Here is a 26257-nt window from a genome sequence, read left to right on the forward strand (position 1 = left end):
TTGCAAGCAACATATAAAGGCACCTATTCATTTGTTTTTGAATTGGGATCAACTCCTGTTGGCAAATGCTCACCATTCTGATCCGTCTTTAATAATAGCTAGTATCTCTTCCAAGGACAACACATTAATCTTTGATCCATATCATCCAGCTTAACCATTGTCTTTCCCTTGTATTTTTCTCAACCTTGCCAGTATATTTTATCTAGTCCATTATCTTCTGGCATAATGTATCTAAAATATGTATGTGTATTTTGCTTGCTGATCATTCCTTGAACATTCCATCTAGGACTTGACTAATAGTACTCTTGTTAATAATCTCAGAATCCATAAGCCAAAGTCTCACTTGCTCCTTCTCTAGGTCCAGGGCCTAGACATGGCAAGCTACCTCTTGGATGGAAAGTCCCATAAATATTATATTTCTACAAGTTCTTCGCCCCACCTACTATACTTGACTCACTAATGCTGACCAAAGAACATCTGTACCATGAGATGGACACTCTCTTCCTAAATCAAACTGGATAATATATAAGCCTAGTTTGGGTGCTTTGGCATCTGAAGCAGAATATTCAAACGTTCTTCCCCATTTATTGTTCTTGCAGGATACAGTAATAATTAAGACATAATGGTTTCATGCCATGCAAAATGAGCTGCCTAAAGCAGCTGTGTCACTGCTCAAAGGTAAAGCTGGTTTCTTAGTCGTAGGGACAAAAAAAGGTTTTGAAGATGATCTCAATAAGTAAGCTGAAAAACAGGAAAGAAAGCCTAAGACAACACCTCTTCACTCTATGCTAGCTTTTCCCAATTTTCTTTCTGACTCTCACTATGGTCTCTTTTATACAGTTAAAACAAAAGTTTGGTGTAATGTTGGATTCTTGGTGCTCTCTGATTTCTTGCAGATGTTTCCTTACCAAGCTAGACAGCATTATAGTGTGAGGGAGAATGGGATTTACTTGCTGTTTATATGCTGACTGAGGTATGTTAGATGGTAACAGAAAAGTATATATTTTTATATATTAGATTCATCACCAAGTAGTTTGGATCTGGGAACCTTGGGGAATATTCTGTATATGTATAACTGAATGTTGGTCCATTGAGCATGATGATTCTTCATTTCATTAGTTGTCCTTTTTTCCCCAAAGGAAAAAACATTTCCCTTAAGCATCTCAATTCATTTTATGTGAAATCAGTAAGCAATAGTTTAATAAACTATGATTAAGCAATAATAGTATGTCTAAAACTTAATTATTGTATCTCTGAGCCATTTAATTGTGAAGTGCGAATCTGGCAGTCAATATGGGATAAAAGCTAAGTATAAATATATTTTATAAATTAGAATATAACCCCTTATCACTTTCAATCAGTTCAGATCATTTATTGTAGTCCATGACCAAAAATCAAATTAAGCTAAAGAATTTTATTATCACAACTTATAAGCAATTTGTATCAGGTAGTTAATAAACTGAAAACAGTTATACTATTTTATAATAATCAACAGCAATAGCAGACACACTGGAAAATAATAAAAAAATAAGATAAATTTCCAGATTTCATCATTTATTTGCTAGTTGCATTTATTTGGTATAAAGCAGACTTTGGCAACTGTAAAAATATTATCATGATTAAAATTGTGAAGAAAATTGATATACCGGTATAAAATTTACCTGATTTACAACAAACTTACCTTGAATTGGAATTAGCATATTACCCCAATCCACAGTAAACTTACCTCAAATTGAAAAGCAACACATTGATAGTATAACAACGCACAACACATTGTTTCAACTGCTTCCAAATGACAACGGCAAAACCTGTCTGCAAAGGGAGTAAGTTGGTATGTTTCTTCTTTTAGAACTGAAAACAGAACACTAAACCTTGCTAAGATGAAAACCCTATGGTATTTTTCAATGTCAAAAATATAAAGGTATTTAGCTGGGGCAAAGTCTTTGCTTATATTTCTCTTTTCAAAGCATCAATTAGTCTTACCATGAACCTGCCTCAAGAGAAGGGCTGCACTGGAAGCACAATCAGGGTTCCCGAGGGTACTCTTTGAAAACTTGGACTGAATACCTCCAGGAGGAAGAATACCTTGTAGATGCAATTCTGTGTGCCATATTACAGCACAGCAACTGCCTTGCACTGGAAGACAAGGCTGTATTAAGGCTTGTAAAGCACTTCTTTGCTAGATCTGTCCAAACTGTGCAGAAAAATGGACTTCTCAATTATGGATAGCAGAAGTTGCTTCAGCAACTTTTTGTATTTTTCCTAACTTAATATTTACATAATTTTCCATTGTTTTTCAGGTAATTTGAGATTATATAATCTTTTCCAAGATTTAACCTATTCTTTTCCCAAACACCTCTATTGGTATATGCTGTGAGATATATTTACATAGGGAAAAGTATATTCCCAACATGTGGAATATCTGTGCAGTGTCTTCTTTAACAAGTTATGTTATTTTCTGTAGCTCAGCTCATCCTAACAATCAAATTTTATGACTCTGATAGATTTAATTTTACAGTCTTTCCTGACTCTGGGTTCCACTGATGCAGTGTCATCAGATACCAGGGTTTTAGTGAACATATGGTGATTTTCTATCCAAATGGAGTGGCAAAGTTAATACTGTACCTGCCACAGCACAGTTACAACTAGTAAAATGATTGATTATAGAGGTATTTTTCTATCTTCAAGATATTGCCTTTTCTCTTGCTGGACACTTGACACAAGAGTGAGAAACTACTATCTGGAGGCCTGTCTTTAGCTGCACTTTTGAGAATACTTCCCTTTATTTACATCCTTGGGGGTTGGAGAAGATTCAGCCATTCACTTCATAATTTCCTAATGGAATACTTGGCTCTTTTGGCCAGCTATTTCTCTTGATTATATTGCATAAAACAGAAAAGCAGCAGAGTGGGAGTTGGGAGGACAAGGAAAAGAAATAATCTAGATGAAAACAAACATTCAGAGGTAATAGAATCCTTATTTCCAGAGATCACTGAATGTATTCACAAAAGAACGCAAAACAGGGATTTGTATTATTACTTTGAAGATGACTAATAATAATAATAATAATAAGTTGGAAGGGACCTTGGAGGTCATCTTGTCCAACCCCTTGCTCAGGCAGGAAACCTACCATTTCAGATAAATGGCTGTCCAGCCTCTTCTTAAAAACTTCCCGTGTTGGAGCATTCACTGCTTCTGGAGGCAGGTTGTTCCACTAGTTAATTGTTCTAATTGTCAGGAAGTTTCTCCTTAGTTCTAGGTTGCTTCTCTCCTTGGTTAGTTTCCACCCGTTGCTTCTTGTCCTGCCTTCAGGCGCTTTGGAGAATAGCCTGACTCCTGAGATATTCGAACACTGCTATCATGTCCTCCCTCGTCCTTCTCTTCATTAAACTAAATATAGCCAGTTCCAGTAACCGTTCCTTATATGCTTTAGCCTCCAGTCCCCTAATCATCTTTGTTGCTCTTTTCTGTACTCTTTCTAGAGTCTCAACATCTTTTTTACATGGTGGTGACCAAAACTGGATGCAGTATTCCAAGTGTGGCCTTACCAAGGCATTGTAAAGTGGTATTAATACTTCACATGATCTTGATTCTATCCGTTAATGCAGCTTAGCACTGTGTTGGCTTTTTTGGCAGCTGCAGCACACTGCTGGCTTATATTTAAGTGACTGTCCATTAAGACTCCCAAGATCCCTCTCACAGTTGCTACTATTGAGCAAGGTACCACCTATACTATACCTGTACATTTGTTTTTTCTTGCCTAAATGTAGAACCTTACTTTTTTCACCATTGAATTTCATTTTGTTAGATAGTGCCCAATGTTCAAGTCTGTCCAGATCCTCCTGTATCTTAAGCCTATCTTCTGGAGTGTTGGCTATTTCTGCCAACTTAGTGTTGTCTGCAGATTGGATGAGTTCCCCATCTATCCCCTCATCCAAATCGTTGATGAAGATGTTGAGGAGCACTGGGCCTAGAACAGAGCCCTGGGCATCGCACTACACTTCCTTCCATGTAGATGCAGTTCAATTGAGGACCACACACTGAGTACGGCTGGTCAGCCAGCTACGAATCCATCTGGTGGTGATGCTGTCTAATCCACATTTTTCTATCTTACCAAGTAGTAGGTTGTGGTCTACTTTATCAAATGTCTTCTGATCAAATGCCAAGTAAATCAAATGCCAAGTAAATTATATCCACAGCATTCCTCTAGTCCACTAATTTTGTCACTTGGTCAAAGAATGCAATAAGATTTGTCTGGCATGATCTGTTTTTGACAAACCCATCTTGGCTTTTAGTAATGACTTTGCCTCTAGGTGTTCACTGATTCGTTGTTTGATTGTTTGATTATCTTTTCCAGAATCTTCCCAGGTATTGAGGTCAGGCTGATAGGTCTGTAGTTTCCTGGATCTATTTTTTTTTCCTTTTTTGAAGATGGGAACTACATCAGCTCTTTTCCAGTCCTCTGGTAGTTTCCCAGTGCTCTAGGATCCATGAAAAATATAGTTCAGTGGTTCTGAGATCACATCTGCCAATTCCTTGAGAACCTTGGGGTGTAATCCATCTGGTCCTGGTGATTTGAACTCGTCTAGGCTGGACAGGTGCTCGCTTACCATTTTCTTGCCTATCTTAACTTGTGTTTCTAATTTGTTTTTTATGGTAGTTTTTGATAGGTTGGACTGTTTTTTTCCCTTTGTGTAAAGACAGATGCAAAAAACAAGTTAAATAGTTCTGCTTTCTCCCTGTTGCTTATCACCTTCTTGCCACTTTCCCCCACTAATGGACCAATCATTTCCTTAACTTTTTTCTTGTTTTTTAATTGTTGAAAGAAGCTTTTTTTATTATTTTTGAGTTTGGTCGCAAGCTTTAGTTCATTTTGAGCCTTATCTTTCCTCACTTCGCCTTTGCAGGTTCAGACTATTTGCTGATATTTTGCCTTAGTTATGTGCCCCTCTTTCCACTTTTTATACTTGTCCTTTTTATCTTTCAATTTATCAGAGAGTTCTTTATGCAGCCATGCTGGTTTCTTTTGAGAGCTGTTATTTTTCTTCTTTATTGGTATTGTGCTAGACTGGGATTTTATTATCTCACTTTTCAAAATTTCCCAAGCTTCTTTGTGGGGAAAACTGCACGCGCAGCAAACTGCCATGCTTTCCCCCCCACAAACCTCATAACCTTTTGATACCCTTTGTCCTAATGAAGCAGCCAGAAGGTCACCCCCTTTTGACTTAATACCTTACCTATCTACATAAATAATATACTTGTTCCCCCTTACCTCTTCCTATCTTTGTCAGTTCTTTCTCCTTTTGATCTACCTGTATTTGTTTTTACAGGTAATATGTTACTAGAAAATAGTTGCTTATATGAAGGAATTTTCCAATGAAGAAACTTTATGTCAGCATCTAAAGGTTAAACTTATGAATGTAAAATGTCAGCATTTAATGGTAAAGCCTATGTATGTAAAAATATATAAAAACCAATAAACACACAGAGACTCTCAAGCTGTCTCAAGCTGTGACAAACAGTTCTGCAGCAGCTTCAAATCTCTGCTCAAGACATGCCTGAGTCTTTTTCTTAGCATCATTACAACTGGCGCCCGAACAGGGATATCCCCTCCCGAGGGAAAGCAGCAACCAACACATTTACAGTCGTCTGGAACAGACCCCTTGGTGCACCTTCTCGTCTTCTTGTCCTGCGAGATTTCTCAAACTGTAAGTATGGGCTTTGATATATCTCACCATCAGCAAAAGCTTGTAAGAGAGTTAAAGTTTCTCTTACACAAATCAGGAATGACAATGCCTGAAAGGGAGCTTAGGAAGCTAGTGAGTGAGATAGGAAAAAACTGTCCTTGGTATCCTGAAAGGGGGACACTCCAACTTAAGGATTGGGAAACAATAGGTAACACCCTTCATCAGGAACCCCGAGCCTCAATGGATGTTTTGCATTGTTGGCATCAATGTCGCCATGCAGTGGAAAAATATGGAGCTGATGCAGTACAATTAAGTTCTACTCCCTCTCCAGGTTTTGATCATGAAAAAGTTTCAATTCCAAAAGCTCCTGTATCTTCCACGATGGATGTGACACCTTCAGAGCAAAAGAATTCTAGATCTTATGTTTCCATTCGCCATGTATTAGAAAATCAAATGGCGAAAGGAGAGGGAGATATGTAGGAAATAGCAGATATGCTCTCAGTTTGTCCTGTACATTTGACTGGGCAGGTAGATGTGAATGGAGCCCCAGTGGTTGAATATCGACCACTTTCTTATGCAATCTTAACAGAATTGCGTAAGGGTATAAGAGATACTGGGTTAAACAGTTCATATGTGCAAGGTTTGTTAGAAGCAACAGTGAGGAATCATGTTTTGGTACCAGAAGATTGGAAAACAACAATTCGTATGTTATTAACACCAGCTCAGTATGTGGTATGGGATAGTGAGTTTAGACATCAATATGCATTAAGAGCTGCAACTTCTGGAGGTACTTATCACCCAGAGCAGTTATATGGCTCTGGTGATTATACTCCAATGGATGCACAAATTGTTTTGCCTATAGCTACTCTTCAAATATCCTCTGAATGTGCTTACAAAGCTTTTGGAAAAGTTCCTATAACTGGGAAACCATCTCAAGCATTTTCAAATATTCGTCAAAAGGCAAATAAACCATATGCAGATTTTATTAACTGTCTGCCAGATGCCTTGAAATGACAAATTGATAATCCTGATGCCCAAGCTGAATTGCTTATGAAATTGGCTAAAGAAAATGCCACCACTGAATGTAAACGGGCCATCATTGGATTGGGAGCAAAACCAGATTTAGCAGAAATGATAAAAGCATGTCAGGATATAGGGACTGTTTCTTCTCAAACTAATCTCTTAGCTGCAGCTCTTACAAAAACTCAGGGGAAATGTTATAATTGTGGTAAAATTGGACACTTTAAGCAGGATTGCAGAAATCCTGGGGGAGGAAGGTATGCCTCCCGATCATTTAAAAATATGGCTGGGAGGCGTCCAAAAACAAAATGCCCTGAGTGTAATAAGGGATTTCATTGGGCTGATGAATGCCGGTCAGGAAACTTCAAAAAGGGCTGGTCTCTGCCCCGGTCCAAACAGAGACTCTTCAGTAATTCCATCAACAATTAATAATACCCCTGCAGCCACTAGAGGGAGTGCTGGGATAGATTTAACTATCCAACAAGAAGTATGTTTCAAATTTCCGGGAGAAGTACAAATAATTCCTTCACAACTTTCTGGACCTCTCCCTTCTGGATATGTTGGATTAATTTTGCCTCGCTCTAGCATGGGAAAAAAGGGAATTTTTGTAATACCTGGAGTAATTGATTCTGACTATACAGGTGTCATCTTTATTCAATTATGGACTAACATGCCACAGACTTTGCCAAGTAATACTAGTCCTGCACAATTACTCCATTTTCCCTATTTTGTCCCTGCAGGGGGTCGTGATAGGGATCGAGGGGACGGCAGGTTTGGTTCCACAGATCCTGTTGTAATTGCATTAACCACCCCAATCACCGCCCAAAGACCCCGTCAGACAGTCTTTTTTCAGGGTAAGCCTTTTGAGGGCATAATTGATACAGGGGCTGATGTTTCAGTAATTTCAGCTAAAGATTGGCCTGCATCTTGGCCCACTGACCCATGCCCTAGTGTCTGGGTGTAGGAGGGCGACAAGGTGCACGACAAAGTACACAATTTCTTTCTGCAAGTCTTCCTAATTCTACTGTAACTGTTCAACTTCGTCCTTTCATTCTTGACATTCATGTCAACCTTTGGGGACGAGACTTGCTTAGTAAATGGGGGGCTACCATCACCTTCGATGAATAAACTGTCTGCCTTACCCTTAACTTGGTTAACTACTACCCCTGTTTGGGTGGAACAATGGCCTCTTCCTCTGTACAAATTACAGGCCTTAAAAATTCTTGTTCAAGAACAATTACAAGCCAAACACATTGCCCCTTCCACTAGTCCATGGAATACTCCAGTTTTTGTTATCAAAAATAAGTAGTGAGAAGTTTGTAACAAATTTTTTTCCTGTCTCTTTTGTTTTTCAACTGGCTGTGTTGCTTTAAGAGCAAGAGAGACCAAAAGAAAGAAGGAAGGGGGGGGGGAACTGTTCGTTTTAAACTTTTTTTTCCTTCTCTGCTTAGAATTCCAGTTTGCGAATAAAGATGAAATTTAATCCCCGCTCTTGCAGTTTCAGCTAGTAAAACTTAAGTTTTGTAAATGTTTAACCTACTTAATAGAAATCTGTTTCCATCTTTGATTAACTTGGAATTTAACTTATTGACCAAAGGAAAACAACATAGGAATTGTCACTTAACACTTTTGATATTTCTTACTAGTAAAATACTTACAGGAGTATTAGCTGTGTTAGAAGCGCAAAAAGTATATTGTATTGAATGGCTTTACTTATCCCATCCCAAAATGTGTTATCTTTTATCCAGGCTGTTGCTGAAATAACCTCAGGACACAATCGAGCTTGTCCTTGAAATGGGACTGATTTAATTAATATTGTTCTTTCTATCCCAAAATTTGATTTTCAATTTTATTTTCAGAATAACTTATCTGTTTTGCTGCTATTTTAGCTTTCCACACCTTTTCTCAACAGACTTTTAACTTAATCTCTGACTCTCATTATGTGTGCCAACTTATTTTTAATTTTCCAGGTGCTTATATCATGCCCAGGATCAACCCCAATCTAATGGCTTTGTTTTTAACTTTACAGCAGCTATCCTTTGTTTCTCACATATGTATCGGTCCTTTAAGGACTGCCTTCACAAACAAATAAAAAAGGAGGGATCAAGGGTACCTAATTTGGCATGGATAACTCGTCAAGTCAATAAAGTCTTAATAACTTTAAACCAGCTAAATATTTCTTTTCAAAACACTACTGCCCACCAGCGTCACTTTCAACAGAAAGCCGGAAATGAAGCAGGTGACTCTTCAGACAGCACAACGTCCCTTTCGCTCTCGCCATCGCAGTCGGCCAACGACCTGGGGCGATGTGAAAAACCTAACATCCAAAGCACAGAAGGTTCTGAGGCAACAGGGAAAAGAACCCACACCAGAGAATTTATGCGCTGCCATATTTGCGGTTTTGACTGCAAATTCCTTAGTCATTCTTTGCCTTTCTTTACTTCTTAATTGCTGTGTGGGGGCTCAAGCCCTCCCATCTCATCCTTTAGAATCACGGATGAAATATAGTATTTGGGTGCAATTAGCTAATGTAACACAATTGAGAGACTTTTGTATTTCTGAATCATATCACATGGAAAATCTACTCTCTACCTGTCTTATACCTGTGTGTGTCCCAGCTTCAGTTTAATGTGTTGTTTTAATCTTTCTGATCAATCTGGCGTTATTCAAAAGCAAATTAATGTTTTACATAACTTGACTTCTGATTTAAAAATTGATACCTTAGAAAATTGGTGGAGTGCTCTATGGTCATGGCTTCCCATTGGCCTTCTTGGAAAAATTGTTCAATATCTCATTATAATAGTTGCTATCCTTATCAGCTGTTGTTGTTTATTTCAATGTCTTTTCTCTTTACTTAATAAGATGTCTTGCAATCTTCCATACTAAACTAAGACCCACTAACTACTCCAGCTTAGGATGATGTCTTCAGTAATAAAATAAAGAAGAGTGAGATGTGGGGAAAACTGCATGCGCAGCAAACTGCCATGCTTCCCCCCCCCCCACAAACCTCATAACCTTTTGATACCCTTTGTCCTAATGAAGCAGCCAGAAGGTCACCCCCTTTTGACTTAATACCTACTTAAATAAATAATACGCTTAAGTTCCCCCTTATCTCTTCCTGTCTTTGTAAGTTCTTTCTCCTTTTGATCTACCTGTATTTGTTTTTACCTGGTCTCTGAACAGGTAATATGTTACTAGAAAATAGTTGCTTATATGAAGGAATTTTCCAATGAAGAAACTTTATGTCAGCATCTAAAGGTTAAACTTATGAATGTAAAATGTCAGCATTTAATGGTAAAGCCTATGTATGTAAAATTATATAAAAATCAATAAACATAGAGAGACTCTCAAACTGTCTCAAGCTGTGACAAACAGTTCTGCAGCAGCTTCAAATCTCTGCTCAAGACATGCCTGAGTCTTTTTCTTAGCATCATTACATTTCTTGAATTGTTTTCCCCTTGAGGATTCTCATCCATGGAATCCTTCCCAAGCTCTCTTTAAATTTATTGAAATTAGCTCTCTTAAAGTCCAAGACTCTAGTTTGACTATTTGACTATTCTATTGCTTGTGCTTCCATAATATTGAATTCCAATATTGGATGATCACTTCCCCCCAAGAGACTTCAAAGATACTAGACAATCACCTGTCGGAGATGGTATAGGTTCTTCTGCTAGAGCAGGGGGCTGGACTAGAAGACCTCTTAGGTCCCTTCTAGCTCTATTCTATTCAGACTGCTGATTAGTACATTCAATTTACCTCTAAGAAAGAATTTTGACTATAATAATATACCTTACATGTACATATCATATTCCTGTTTGTCATATTTCTATTAAGTAGCTTGCATTGATACATATTGTGGCATATGGTTGTTCTTAATACAGTATCAACTATGCTCAGAGTTAGTTGTGCGTTAATTGTGTTTAAAATAGCCTTGATAAGGTTAATAACTATTTTTCTGTGTGTGAATAAAGAATAGAATGAAGGCCATCGAGTGCAAAGTGTAAACACTGGCAAGTGAATTATAACTCTTTTATAGCAGCTTATGTCTAATCCTTCTGTTATCTAGAACAGTATTTCTGCTATCCTACAAAGAAATATCTTATATTACTTCCAGGCAAACTAGGCCAGATACTGCCAAAGCAAATAGCCACATTGCCATGACACTCTGAATTGGTTTCATTTGTGAAAAACTCAGATGCCTCAGGATAAACTAATCGCTTCCTGCAAGTGAAGGAAACAAACATTTTTGCAGTCACTTCATATTCATTAGCTTCTTACAAAAGAAATAAGCCAAAAGAGACCCAGTAATAACACAAGTAACACTGTCAGTACTATGCTGAGCCTTCTCCAGTATGATTCTTCCAAATCTGTTAAACTTCCATAATTCTCAGCCAACATGGTAAGCACAGATGGGAAGGGCAGTCTTTAATTAATAAATTATATTAATACACTTCATAGATTTTTTTCTAGGACCATCTGTTCTCAATGTGGTCCTCCAAATCTTCAATTGTGCACCAATTGCTACTAAAGTCCCTCAATCTTGATTCTGGTTCTCCTTTTCTCTCTCATCTTTCCTATCTTTGTAGATTTCTCAAAGAGCTAGGTCTTTGCATGATGCCTCTAAAACAGATATGTCAAACTCATGTCACATGATGTTGCACAACATATCGGAGCTTTTTCCCCATTGCCAGCAATGGGGTGGATGCAGTTTCCTGGTGATGCATCTGGCCCGTGGGCCAACAATTTGACATCCCTGATCTAAAATATGATAATTTGCACCTGGTTATACCTTAAATGAGTAGATTGATCTTTTCTATAATCTATGTTTATTTTCTTGGCTAGCTGTGATTTTCTTAAGCGTTTTCTTTAACAGCAAAGTTCAAAAGCATCAATATTTTTTCTATATTGTTTCAAAATCCAATTTTCACTTCCATAATGGTGCAGAGAAAGCCATTGCATGATTTTGTTCTTTGTAGATATAGACATATTATGACATATGAATAGTCAGTTTGATTTAGTGGTTAAGGCAATAGGCTAGAAAGTGGGAAACCCTCCTACCTTAGCCATGAAAGCCAGCTGGGTGACCTTGTCCTAGTCACCTTGACTTAGTCACTTTCTCTCAGCCCAGCTCAGGGTTGTTGTGGGGAAAATAGGAAGAGGAAGATGTATTGGATAGGTTCACTGCTTTGAGTTTTTTGTGAAAATAATAAAGGGGGGATACAAATTAATATCTTTTCTAAGGCCTTCATTGCTACCCTACACTGCTTATCAATCTAATAAACAGCTTTGTGGCATTTCTGTGTGGCAAGATTAACATATTACTGCATATGCTTTGATTGACTACCATCTACTTCATCAACTGAGTTCCTATATATAATATATATTTCTGATGGGAATTGCAGTAAATACTGGAACTAAAATACACAAAAGTAATATAAAAATTATCTTTGCCTTAATAGTGACTGCTGAACTCGGTAAACAGTTCTTGAGTGATAACACAATCATCCTTACATTGGGAAGACAGTTAACCCGATTTAGATACCCTTCACACCGACTGACGAGGAGAAGAACGTTTTTTTCCCCGCACTAGACAACTTTTTCACATCAAGTTATGATTAACGAAAAAAATCACGAGACAACAGCAAGGCATTCTAGGAAACATTCATTTCAGTTTCCATTCTCATAGAAGCGCTAATGTTTTTGAAACGGAAATACTACATTTCCCAGTCGTCTTTGTTGAAAAACATTCTCTCTCTCTCTCTCTCTCTCTCTCTCTCTCCCCTCTCTCGAGTTTTTCCTGTACGGTGTTGCATGCCGGTAGTAGTAGTTTCCAACTACCCCCATTCGATACCACGCCGCTTGGTTTCCTTGGAAAAGAAAACTACAATTCCAATCTGCCTTAGCCGGTTGCGCTTGCGCCGTCTGCATGGAAGGAGGGAGGGGAAAGGCCGTTACGTCGTGGGCAACGGCCACGGTAGTGAAGAGGCAGTAAGCGGTAGTACCGGAGGTTTACGTGTTCGCTGCTGGATTTGACTCGAGTAATAAGAAGAGGGCGAGTTTTGTCAGGTTCTGTGCGTTCTGGTGGAAAAGCGGGGATGAAGCTGTGAGGGAGCCTGTACCGAAAGAAGTGAAAAAAGAGACCCACCGCAGGCAGGCAAAGGAGGAGGAAGCGCGAAGCGATGTCTCAGCCGCCTCAGCAGGAGCAGCAGCCGGTGGCAACGCTGGTCCCGAAGAAGAAGGACCGGCGTATCTTCTCGGGCACTTGTCCTGACCCCAAGTGTCAGGCGCGCCTGTTTTTTCCGGCGCACGGGCCTCTAAGCAGCGGGAGCATCGAGTGCACGGACTGTGGGCAGCGTCATGAACAGCGGCAGCTGCTGGCAGTGGAGGAGGTGACTGATCCAGACTTGGTGCTGCACAATTTGCTGCGGAACGCATTGCTAGGAGTAAGTGGGGCGGGGCCCCCTAGAAAGAACACCGAGCTGGTGAAAGTTATGGGCCTGTCAAATTATCACTGCAAGCTGCTGTCTCCCATTCTAGCCCGCTATGGCATGGATAAACAGACGGGCAAAGCTAAACTACTAACTGAGATGAACCAAGGAGATGTTTTTGACTGTGCTCTTCTTGGGGACCGTGCCTTTCTTATTGAGCCTGAGCACGTTGACACTGTAGGATATGGCAAAGATCGCTCTGGTAGTCTCCTGTACTTGCAGGACACCTTGGAGGATATTAAGAAGGCTAATAATAGCCAGGAGTGCCTCATCCCAGTCCATGTGGATGGTGATGGCCATTGTTTAGTCCATGCAATTTCCCGAGCACTGGTGGGTAGGGAACTCTTCTGGCATGCTTTGCGGGAAAACCTGAAGAAGCACTTTATGGAGAATCTCAGCCGCTATAAAGCCCTTTTTCATGACTTTATTGATGCCGCAGAATGGGAAGACATAATCAATGAATGTGATCCTTTATTTATTCCTCCTGAGGGTGTACCAATGGGCCTTCGAAACATCCACATTTTTGGACTAGCCAATGTTTTACATCGACCCATCATCCTCTTGGATTCCTTGAGTGGAATGCGTAGTTCAGGGGATTATTCTGCCACATTCCTTCCTGGATTGATACCAGAAGAAAAATGCATGGGGAAAGATGGCATGCTGAACAAACCAATCTGTATTGCCTGGAGTAGTTCTGGGCGTAATCATTATATTCCTCTGGTTGGAATAAAAGGTGCTGCTTTGCCTAAATTGCCTATGAAATTACTTCCCAAAGCTTGGGGAGTGCCTCAAGACCTTATTAAAAAGTATATCAAATTGGAAGATGATGGTAGCTGTGTGATTGGAGGAGACAGAAGTTTGCATGACAAATACTTGATGAGGCTAGTTGCAGCCATGGAGGAAGTTTTTATGGATAAGCATGGCATTCATCCCAGTTTAGTAGCTGATGTACATCAGTACTTCTATCGGCGGACTGGTGTAATAGGAGTTCAGCCTGAAGATGTTACAGCAGCTGCTAAAAAGGCAGTTATGGACAACCGACTTCACAAGTGTCTCATTTGTTGTGCTCTTTCAGAACTCCATGTTCCTCCAGAGTGGCTAGCTCCAGGAGGGAAGCTGTATAATCTTGCAAAAAGTACCCATGGTCAGTTAAGACCTGATAAAAATTACAGTTTTCCTCTGAACAGTTTGGTATGTTCCTATAATCCTGTAAAGGATGTACTAGTACCAGACTACAGTTTGAGTAGTCTGACTGCCTGTAACTGGTGTCATGGCACATTGGTGCGTCGTGTGAGAAGTGATGGTTCTGTTGTATATTTGGATGGGGACAGAACTAATACTAGATCAACAGGTGGCAAATGTGGTTGTGGATTCAAACATTATTGGGAAGGTAAAGAATATGACAATCTTCCTGAAGCTTTCCCTATTACTTTAGAGTGGGGTGGGAGAGTGGTAAGGGAGACAGTGTATTGGTTCCAGTATGAAAGTGATCCATCTCTGAATAGCAATGTATATGATGTTGCAATGAAGCTCGTTACTAAGCACTTTCCTGGAGAATTTGGTAGTGAGATTCTTGTCCAGAAAGTTGTGAATACAATTTTACATCAAACAGCCAAAAAGAACCCTGATGATTACACTCCTGTAAACATTGATAGTGCTCATGCCCGAAGAGCTGATGATATGCAACAAGGACAAGATTTGGCCTCTCAGCTTCCAACCAAAATTATTCTTACTGGGCAGAAAACAAAAACACTGCACAAAGAAGAATTGAATATGAGTAAAACTGAAAGAACTATTCAACAAAACATTGCAGAACAGGCACCTATAATGCAAAAACGAAAAACTGAAAAATGGAAGCAAGTACAAAAAGGGCCAGTTAGAACTGTGTCTCCTGGTACCATTCCTGATGGGTCATCCTCTGCACCTGCTACTCCCACCAAGACTCCTTATTCTCCAATATCTACGAAAGAAAAGAAAATTCGCATAACAACAAACGATGGGCGACAGACCATGCTCACTTTGAAATCCACTACAACATTTCTAGAATTGCAAGAAAGCATAGCTAGAGAATTTAATATTCCTCCACATTTGCAATGTATTCGTTTTGGCTTTCCTCCCAAGGAGCTACTGCCACCTAAGGAAGGGCAAGAAAATGAACCTGTTCCTCTGCTACATGGAGATAGAATAACTATAGAGATTCTTAAAGGGAAGGAAGATAGTCACCAGGCTAGTTCAGTACACTCGGCTCATGTCGTGAAGCATGATGATATTGCTGTTACTAGCAGAATTTCTTCCAAGGAACTTCAAGAGCAGATAGACAAGGAAATGTACTCTTTGTGTCTTCTTGCAACATTTATGGGTAAGGCAATACTAATCTCCTCCTCTGAGGTATAAAAATATTTGTACAGCTAGAAATGTACAGTGTCCAGATAAGTTCTTTAGTAATAATTAAAACATTTCTTTCCTGGCTTTTAGCAGACTGATCGCTGTAGGTTAGGAGCATTTTAATATTATGTAATGTGGCAATCCTGTATTGATTGAATTCATTGAAATAATTCTGTTTAGAGAAGGATTGTGCCTTAAAGAAACTTTGAAAAGCTATTAATTGCAAATTTAGACAAAAACCCCTATTTTATTTAACTTTTTTTGGAATGCTATTTTTGAAGCACTGATATAATGCTCGTAAATGTGAGGTGTTGAAATAGTTTCAGATATATTTAGCACACATTTTATCTCAGTTTATTTAAAGTATAATATTAATGTTTGTTGTTTATACTTTTTTCATAGGGAATTATTCCATGGGGAATTAGTGTTCTTAAAATATGCATTTAAATCTGAAAATTACTCTAAATTTATATTCACAAAGTTGATGTATTAACATAACTTATTTATTGTATTAAGCATTATCTGCTATTTGGCCAAATCTAAGAATTATGTTTTAGGACACTTTTCACTTAATTGGTGATAACAGATTGTTTTGCAGCTCTTATAACTGGTTACAGGCTGCGTGACATAGAAAGCTGATTGATATATATGTCTTAAACATTATATTACTGCAATTAAAAAAAAATATTTTGGTTGATAGAATGGCCTCAAGTTTCCAGAAAATCCTCCAAGAATGTATTTCCTTTTATTACCCCCCTTGTTCTTTAATTTGAAATGGACTTTCCAATCCAGGCAATATAAATAAAGAAGTGCATTTTTTTTTAAGTGAAGCTTCATTGTGTAATCTTATGAATTGAAAGCTTAACAATATGTCTTGTATGAGAGAGAAGCAATTTTATTCTTTCAAGTGAAATCATGTTTTCAATGACCCGTACGACTGAGAATCTCCATAGACATATTTTCAATAAAAATTCAGTCCTTTTCCTGGAATCATCTTTTCCTCTTGAACGCAAGTTGAAAAGATGTAAGGAAGAGAAAGTTGCTTGCTTGCTTGTTTGTTTATTCATTCAGTTTCTATAGCTGTCCATCTCAGCCAATGACTGTGGGGCGGCTTACAATTCAAAAAATATATTACAATTAAAAATACTAAAAACCTTTTAAAACAATAAAAACATTCAGATTAAATATACCTAGGAGTAAGATACTTGGACAGTTAGCAATACAGCCTTGTAATGGAGCCCTTAACACACTCAGCATCTCAGGCAGAGGAACAGAGCCAGGTTTGAGTGCCTTACAAAAATCTAATGGGGTTGGGGCCATTCTAATCTCTGAAGGGAGGATATTCCATAGAGCAGGGACATTGCAGAAAAAGTTTGTCTCTAATCCTTGCCAGCTGACACTCTTTGGGCTCTGTAGCATGCCCATTCTGTTTGATCTAATTGGAAGATAAATAAGTGTGCATCTAATACATGTGTGGCTGTATGCATGTGACTATGTGAAAAGTGAATGTACTATGATAGTCTTTTTCCAACCTGATTTACTACTGTCAGAATTGGAAATCTTTATAATAATTATCTGTGTTGGGTCCAGCACATCTGGAGACATCAGGCTAGTATGTTATACTGAATGATATATTTTGGGGTGGCCTGACTCAAAACATTACAAATGATAGTGTAAGTAAAGACCTTGTACAAAATTCAATTTTGTACGATCTGTCTATTCTTTATTTATGAACAGGATTTATTATTCTTATTATTCTTTACTTAAACTAACAATATTGACCAGTTATATCTAAATTTGGGATTATTATAATTGGATTATTACTATCATGTTATCAAACCATTATTTAGTTAACTAGTTTCAAGTAATGCTAATTTATTAAAGTTTGGACAAAACAGGAAATTATTCAAAAGCAGAAACTAAATGTCTCTCTATGCCTCAACTAAGAAACAGGCAAGTGAGAGTCTAAGTTTGAAATAAAAACAGGCGTGCTGACACTTCTGATTACTTCTGAACTGTGTGCATTGTGTTAACTAATTGCATACAAGATGCTGTTAAGTTACTTAAACATGAGTTTTAAGACTTGGAGGAAGGCTTGGCAATGATTTTTTTAAAGTGAAATATCATTGTGCCACAGAAATAGCAAGTCATGCCCTTGATCTGGTTTTCATTACAGATTGGATTGGGAATAACCTAGTAATGGAAGGAATTAGTGTGACCTTTTTATCAGGGGTTATTTCCTGGATTAATCATAAGTATCTCTTATAAATGTGAAAGTGTTCCATATGTATCTGAAAAAGACTATAAGAGTTCATCTTAGATTGAGACTGTATGTAATATGGAGACAGGAAAATAACTTCTGTTTAATATTTTTGGAGGAATTCAAATTCAGAATCATATTCCTTTCAAGTAAAGATGGTATTAAAATGATTCATCTCCAGATGTTTATACAATCTGACAGATTCTTGAATTGCCTGACATTGTAGGAGGAGAGTCTATAGTTAGTCCTTCATCAGCTGTGAAAGCTTATGCCTTTTAACAAAACTTGTTAGTTAAATTGCCTGGGATATTTTTCAACTGGTAAAGCTTTGTTTCCTGTGAATAGTCTAAACTTATTGTGATATGTTAAGTAATCCTGAAGGCAGTTTCAAGCATAGATTCTAACTAGAGAAAGATGGAGTTTTTTGGCTATAGCCATAGACCTTCAGATGGTGTAGAATGGCAATAATTTGAAAACAAAGATATGGTTTGGTTTTAAAACACTGTTAGAAGATAATAATCTTACTTATATGTGATACAGGACAAATGCTTATTCTAGTACAATCAATTTTGCTTTATTTTTTAAAAAAACTATTTTTCTGAAAAAATATTATTGTTTAGCTCTTTGTGTGGTGAATTTTAAGATGTAAAACAGTGAAAGTAGGAAAAATGGAGTAGGATAGAATTAAAATGGCCTTTATTGTGACAAAATATGAGTATATTAAATATAATGTCTCTTTAAATTGATCCAGACTGATGATTTTAGGGACACGGTCATTCAGTTTTCCTGGAAACAGGGCTTTTTTTGTCATAGAACTCCCAGAATGGAGTTCTGACACCTTTTTTGGATGGAACCTTGTAGGGTAGGCAAGGCGGGTTGTATGATGTGTGTGAGTTCGGCACTATTTTTTTTTTTTTTTACAAAAAAGCACTGGCAGACGATATAGAAATGATTTGCCATTCTCTTCTGGGATGTTTTTTGATTTCCTTATCTACCCTGTAGACAAAGTGAGCCATGTGCTGCTGATCTTCTAAGTTTTAAGACAGGCATATAAGCACTTCAAGGGCTTTCTTAGGTAATCTGTTAATGTTCAAAAGACACTTCTGCTGGAATTGCTGGCCTTGTCACAAATACCTTCCGGGCCTGCCTGGAAGGGTCCTGAAATAGCTGTGCTGAATCGTCAGTAGGATATAGCAGCCATGATCCTTCAAGAAGAGGCACTATGGTTGCAGTCCTAGTTTGTGTGTGTAGAGTGTTTGGATTTGCAAAATTCACTAATAGAGAATGTTCTGTCCTCTCTCTGAACCATGCTGAAATTTAGCTGGACTCTACCAATCTGGATGCTGTTTGATGGCCTGGGCAGTTCACAACAGTTAAAGAAATTGCAATAAAATCAAAAGGTGACAGGTGAGACAGACTAGATGGGATGAAGTAAAAGGTCTTATTTTTCCTTGCCAAAGACCTCAGTGAAGAATTAGGTTTCACATTTATTCTGAATAACAACAGAGTAGGGTCCATCCAGATCTCAAAGAAAACATCAAGAGGGCAAGTGCCCAATCAAGATATTCAGAAGTGGAATTTTTTACATATCTGTATCATGCATTAATTTGAAATAATTTTATCTTCATTTCTTGCAGGGTTTTCAAAGGCAACTTGCAGATATAATTAAAATACAGTGTAAGACATGATTTTCAGTGTCACTTATTTTATAAAGAAATAAGAAAGCACATCATCCTGACAATTAAAAAACATGGTATATCTGGAAAAGCTATCTGCATTCTGTTTCTTGAATTAATTTTTACTTTGTATTCACAGGGGAAGATGTTTGGTCTTATGCAAAGGGGCTTCCTCATTTGTTCCAGCAGGGTGGCGTATTCTACAATATAATGAAGAAAACAATGGGTAAAATATATAATTTTATGTTAATGTATCTTTTCTACCATGCTGTGCTTTATATATTTAATACTTTGGTATTAACTACTTTAGACTGATATATCTAATTATCTGTATGCTAAGGTCCTTGATCTAGAATCAAAATCTGAAAAATGAATTCAAGTCAAGAATTGAAAAGGACATTGTGATAGAATTAAAATGGAAGACAAATGTACTGTAAAACATAAGGATCTGAAGACAGGATGTGCTGATATTATTTGGTAATAGGATTTACCTATCTATCACTTCCGCTATTGCTAAGGTGAGGGAGACTTTATACGTCTCCATAATAGCATATAATGTGCAAGATTGCATAAGCTGCAGGATAATATTGTCTGCTTTTTTTAGCCATATTGGTTCCTATCCATAAATATATTTGTCCACAAACTCATAAGGGAAAAACAGAAACTGAATTTGGTGCTAGTGTTGAATTTCCCTGATACCTTCCTCCCTCACTACTTTCTGACTATCTTTCCTCTGCTCAGGAAAGACGAATGAGGAATCCTTTTTTAGATGTTTTATTTTGATAATCTTCACTTTAATGGACAGAATTTATTAATTACAATTTGTCCATTTTCAATATTGCATATTATTGTCTTGTAGAGGTTTTCTAATCATATCACATATTCTTCATAGCCTCTTATTGAAGTATTAGTCTATCATTGTGTTCTTTCTGAAAAGTAAATATCACTATGAAAAAGATAAAATAGTAATTTATACTTATCTATTTTCTTAAGTCGGTGAATATTTGTTCTTGCATGTGTTGTACTTTTTATGCAAAATAGCCAAGCATAAAAACATAAATATGTATTTTTATATACACTTTGTTATGGCTATATAAAATTTCCAGGTTTAAAATCAATGAATGTTAAAGAGCAAATTCCACATACACATTTTACTAGAGCATTGGATCTTATTTAGTCAGTCTTCTATTCTTTTTCATTTTGTATTTTTGAATGTATTTGGGATATATAAATAATTATTTTTATATTTCATCATAAATTTAAGTATTATTAAAAGTCATAAATATGCATTTTTAATTACTCTTGCAGGTCTGGCTGATGGTGAACACTGTACTTTTCCACACTTGCCTGGCAAGACCTTTGTATACAATGCAACAGAAGATAGATTGGAACTTTGTGTGGATGCTGCTGGGCATTTCCCAGTAGGTTCTGATGTGGAAGACTTGGTTAAAGAGGCACTAAATCAAGTACGAGCAGAAGCTTCTTCAAGAAGCAGGGAAGCAAGTCCTTCACATGGATTGCTAAAATTAGGTAGTGGTGGAGTAGTTAAAAAGAAATCAGAGCAACTCCACAATGTAACTGCATTTCAAGGAAAAGGCCATTCTTTAGGCAGTGGAGCCAGTAGCCAGCAGCTTCATCCAAAAGTTAGGGAAGTTCCACTTGGAAGAAAACAAAACACAGGTACAGATTTTAGTACCAATTCTGCTAAATTGGATCCTTCCATGTATACAGGTGATTCTGGAAATAGTGAACTTATACGGATAGCTCCTGGAGTAGGAACAATGAGAGATAGTAGACAACTTGATCCTAATTTAATTGAGGCACAGCGGAAAAAATTGCAGGAAATGGTTTCTTCAATTCAAGCATCAATGGACAGACATCTGCGAGATCAAAATACAGAGCAATTGGCAACAAACGATTTTTCTCAAAGGAAATTAGAGGCAACAAGTTCATCAGTTAAAACAAAGAGCCCTCAAATGAGTTTAACTGAATCTTTTACTTTATCAAGTGGCAGTGGACGTTTGAATACAGAAATAACTGATAGTAACATATCAAATGCTTTGGGAGCACCATTCTCCACAAGATCAAAAACCCAGAAAGGAAATTCTGTTGAAGAACCTGAAGAAATGGATAGCCAAGATGCAGAAATCACTAATATAACTGAGCCAATGGATCATTCATGAAAAGTTTAACAGCTATATCAGTACAAGAGATTACTGTGCAAATGTAGTTTGTTGGCTGGACCACATTAATTTAGTCATTGAATCTTGTATGTTTCAAAGATTATATGTTACTCATTGCATGATAGCAAGTGTGTGATAGATAGTAACTTTTAATTTGACATACTGCTGCCAGGTTAGCTCTCAGTTACCTGTACATTAGTTATTAGGACAAGCACTGAGAAAAAAAAATATCTGCTGTAGTTGTGGGTTATTGCTCTCTCTCTTTTTTTTGTAATTTTAATTCCATTTAAGTCTTAATCCTCCAGCCCCTATAAAATCATTAAGATATTTTTTTAGTTTGATATGTGAAAATAAAACCTGACAATGCACTGTGTTTGTCAGATAGTGGTCCATATTTCATTAAACAACATTTGCTTATACTTGACATTTGAAATTAAATTTATATCTGTTAGATAAGTCAAAATGCTGAAGTACATTTACTGATAGTTCTTTAAAATTGTTAAGGAAGATATGGAAGATAGTATATAAGAAACATAAAATAAAGATGTCTGAGCTTTTCCTTGCTTTATTGGCAAGCAATAGTATGTTTGTTTTCAGTTGGTAAAGTACTATAGTATGTTTTTACATGGCAAAGACAATAAAATGCAAGCATTTAAGAACAGAATAATAAGAATTTGATTTGATTCAGGAACATTTTACAAGTAGGCATTGGTTATCTGTGTTCCCTATTAATGCTTCTTATGTTGGATTAATCAACATTCATCAGAGGTTTTTCAGTGAACTAATAAAGCTCCTTTTAAATTCCTTACACCTAGGACATACTTAAAACTTTTATTGTAATACACCACTTTAATTAAATTGGATCCACTTTAAGCAGCATGTTCATCAGATCTAATTTTTAAGAGACATTGTTTGCTCCAATAAAAGCAGATGTTTATATTGATACTAATATTGCACTTTTTGCCTCTTCACATATTTCTATTTATGTGCATTATTACTACTACATCTGATAAAAATAAACTTGAAAGAGTGAAAGACTATAGAAAAATATAGGAAATAAATCTTAGGTTCATAGTTATTGAATCCAATGCTTAGGCACATATGACTTTTTCTGTCTATAAATACGTTTATGATATAAATATTTGTACTCTTAAAGTATGTTTAAACTTTTTGCAATTACAATCACACAAAATTACTAAGGAATGCTATGATTAAATACCCCCCAAAGGGGAGGTATTAGTTTTTATGTGGGAAAGTTATTTAGAGATACAGTTGCCTCAGTTCATTTGAATATCTTATCCATTCACATACCATTTGTCTTTTTTCCTAAGAGGGAATCCAGATTTTATCTTCTATTACACTATTTGTATATAAAGCCTTCAAACCACACTTTCACAAATGAGTAATTTTAAATATATAATTTTTCTCTTTAAGAAGTAAAGTATGTCAGTATACAGTTTTAAAACTGATCCAGGCCATACAGAATAAGATTCCTGCATAATCAGAAAACTACTATAAACTGCTAGCAAATACACAACCAAGTGGACATGACACCAAGAGACCAGTTGTGCATTCATAAGGGATTCATAGGGTGAGAAGTATTTCTGACACAAGTTAAATCCATAATGAATTTCAAAACTAGCATGTAACAGAGTATAAACTGGCTGATATGATAAAAAAGCAGCAGTGCTTTTTCTGAGCAACGGGACATCAACACTGGATATCTTCAAAAACAAAATCTGGCTTCTGTCACATAATGCTTGGAATTATGGTGCTAGAGCTGTTGTGAAAAAAATACTTTGGCAATGTTAACATTTTCTTAGGTCTTACATTTCTAGGACTGGATAAAACAATGGCAATTTTTAATTGATTTGAATGTAAATTGTTAAAATAGTTTTGATAGTTTGGTGACTTTTTTGGTAATGAAGAGATGGAGTAATGATTCTAGGGAATAAATATGATCAGTATCACTTACTGAAAATTCATATGAATAGGATAAATTGTGAAGCTGGAGAGGCACAAGTGGCTTTTTAATTTTAATATGATTGGTATGACTTAAGAGTTAAGTATTCTTTCTTTAGAAACTTTTCTTTAGGGAATACTCTTAATTTTTTTTCTAGACAAAGAATACATTCTACATGTTTGTATCTTTTCCTTCATGTGACAATAATTTTTTGAAATGCCCAGTTTAAAAAAAATTAACTATTAAAGACTTAGGAGCTATGTGAATTTTTCTGCTGCATCTGTAAATGCTTGGTAAACATTACATATTAAGGTTTAATATTACAATGTGTACACAAAGTGTAGCTGATCCCTATCAAAGTTAATGAGACTGAGGTGCACAAATATATGCTCAAAACCATTGACTGTAATAGCATCTTGTTGCAGCTAAACTGCTGATTTTCAGTAAGCGTAAGTTCATATAACTTGCTGTAGTGTTGCCTGTTTCATGATTTAATCAAATATGAAAATAATTAATGGAGAAAAATGTTGGATCTGGCAAAAGAAATAGTAATGATGTCTGAACTGAATTTCCTTAAGAAATAAGTAGCATAGCTATATCTGTATCACAGTTTTCTTGAAGGGAATGATATCCAGTTTGATAACTGGAAGATCATGATTTTTTGAAGTCAGACTACCGTTCTTTTCAGGTTAAACAAATTTGTTATTAAATAGCAAAACCATTTTCTCTGTAAATAATAATATAAATATTAGTATAATAGAAGCTTGGCAGTATTCAGTGTACTGGTTTACTAAGAGAATAACCTCTGTGTTACCAGAGGGAAAAATGCAAATAAAAATAAAATGCATTTTAGAAATTGTTGGCATTAAAGCATTTTGCAGGTTTTAATTTAAATGTAAATGTATTTTATGATACATTATATCCCCTTACTACATTTCTGTATTTGTTGAAAACTAAACATAGACCATGTGCAATTAAAATAACATCCTATGTGCTGGACTATATCTTACTTCTTTAACTTCTGAAGATTTATATCTCATTATTTACAAGATAAAAAAAGTAACAAAGATTCCGATTTAAAAAAAATACAAAATATTTCTTATGTTCTATTTTTCTTCTGAAACTTTAAAAAAATCTAGTCAGCTGAAAATAATAGTATGTTATAGGAAATATGATATAGGATTTCCTGAGTTATGCTTTCTGTTCATTGTTTTAATAAAGAACACAAGAGCATTGCTATACTTTTGTTCTAATAATGCTATATGGAAAATGTAGCTTTGAAGATCAAAGTGACCATTTTTTCCCATCAGAAAATTTAATTATGATACAATAGTCTAGCAAAGTATTTTGATGATTGTTCCATCATATCCATATTCAGCTCAGCATACAACACATAAGAGCTCAATCTATACTGGTTTTTCTTTTAGATAATTTTGATATGCTGGTTGTTGGAACTTCATCAGTAGCCTGATAGGTGGAGTTGTGTATTCAACAATATTTTTTCCAATAATTTTATTAATATCTCATAGTCTTTTACATTTTAAGGTGCTGCATTTAAAATTCTTTAAGTCAGAATTCCTGCTTTGCCTGTGATTGTAGCAAAAGATTGAACTGTAACTGATATTTTTAGATTTTATTTTATTGAAGATTATTGCCAGAAAAGAGTGCACTTTTGGAAATAATTGGATTTCTAAAAAATGTATATTAAGCATCAGCACTGTATATATTTAGGATATCTTTTAAAATGGCAAGTGCTTTACATATTGAATTAAACTAGAGTAGTAATGATACCATGTTCACAATGCTGGCCATTCAGCACATTTGAATTTTATTTGTGATTGCTGTACTGATTTTTTTTAATTTGTAATGTAATAATAGTGTATTATAACAGTGTATTATATTACATTTTACTGTACAGTATTTTGAATTTCCTTTGATTGCAATATTAAAAATCTAAGCCAAACGAATCTTTCCTAGTCCTTGTATCAAGTTACTGTTACTGAGGTGATTATTACAGGCCAACTTTCCCTGCCTTTCATCCAGGCAAATTCCTTTATATGGGGAGATGGGGGTAATAATGCACCAGTGGCATGCCTTTGTTAAACAGAACTGCATCTCTTTCAAAACGTTTCAGCTGTTTCTATGTTTCAGAATGCCAGTTATTTAGGGACATTTTAATTTGGAACTTTGTTAGTTGGACAATATAATCACATGTATTATTTTAAATTCATATACATTATAGATTGGAGAGAATAGAGGTATACACAAAGAAGTTGGATTAGTATAACTTTTCAGAGGACTCTGTTGATGTGTGGTCAAAAATGGGCCTGTGGATTTGTTCGTCTAGGTATATATCCTGCTTTTCTTTGAACTTGGAGAAATGTACCTAAAGAACTTTTAGACTGTCTCCACTCAGAGAATATTTGGCTGATCTTAAATTTAACTACCTTCAATAATAATAGAGTAATATATTGAATACCTCATCCTACATATGAAGAATATGTGAAAGAAATCGCAGGTTCTTGAGCTAAGGGGATAAATTGGGCTATGAGCCATTGTATAACATCTTATTAATGGAAATTGGAGGTGGAAGGT

At 36.3% G+C, this 26257-nt stretch overlaps 1 protein-coding gene across 1 annotated transcript; it reads left to right on the top strand.

Annotated features, from left to right (window-relative positions):
• The first annotated feature begins 12487 nt into the window (after positions 1–12487).
• Positions 12488–25625, top strand: VCPIP1 (valosin containing protein interacting protein 1). The gene is made up of 3 exons (XM_039335312.1): positions 12488–15554; positions 19656–19742; positions 20825–25625. The coding sequence occupies exons 1-3, from the start codon at positions 12887–12889 to the stop codon at positions 21697–21699; spliced, it is 3630 nt and encodes a 1209-aa protein (XP_039191246.1). The 5' UTR covers positions 12488–12886; the 3' UTR covers positions 21700–25625.
• Positions 25626–26257: the final 632 nt, after the last annotated feature.

Source organism: Crotalus tigris, unplaced genomic scaffold, assembly GCF_016545835.1.
Source record: "Crotalus tigris isolate CLP2741 ecotype Arizona unplaced genomic scaffold, ASM1654583v1 scf7180000017546.9332058, whole genome shotgun sequence".
Classification (NCBI taxonomy): domain Eukaryota; kingdom Metazoa; phylum Chordata; class Lepidosauria; order Squamata; family Viperidae; genus Crotalus; species Crotalus tigris.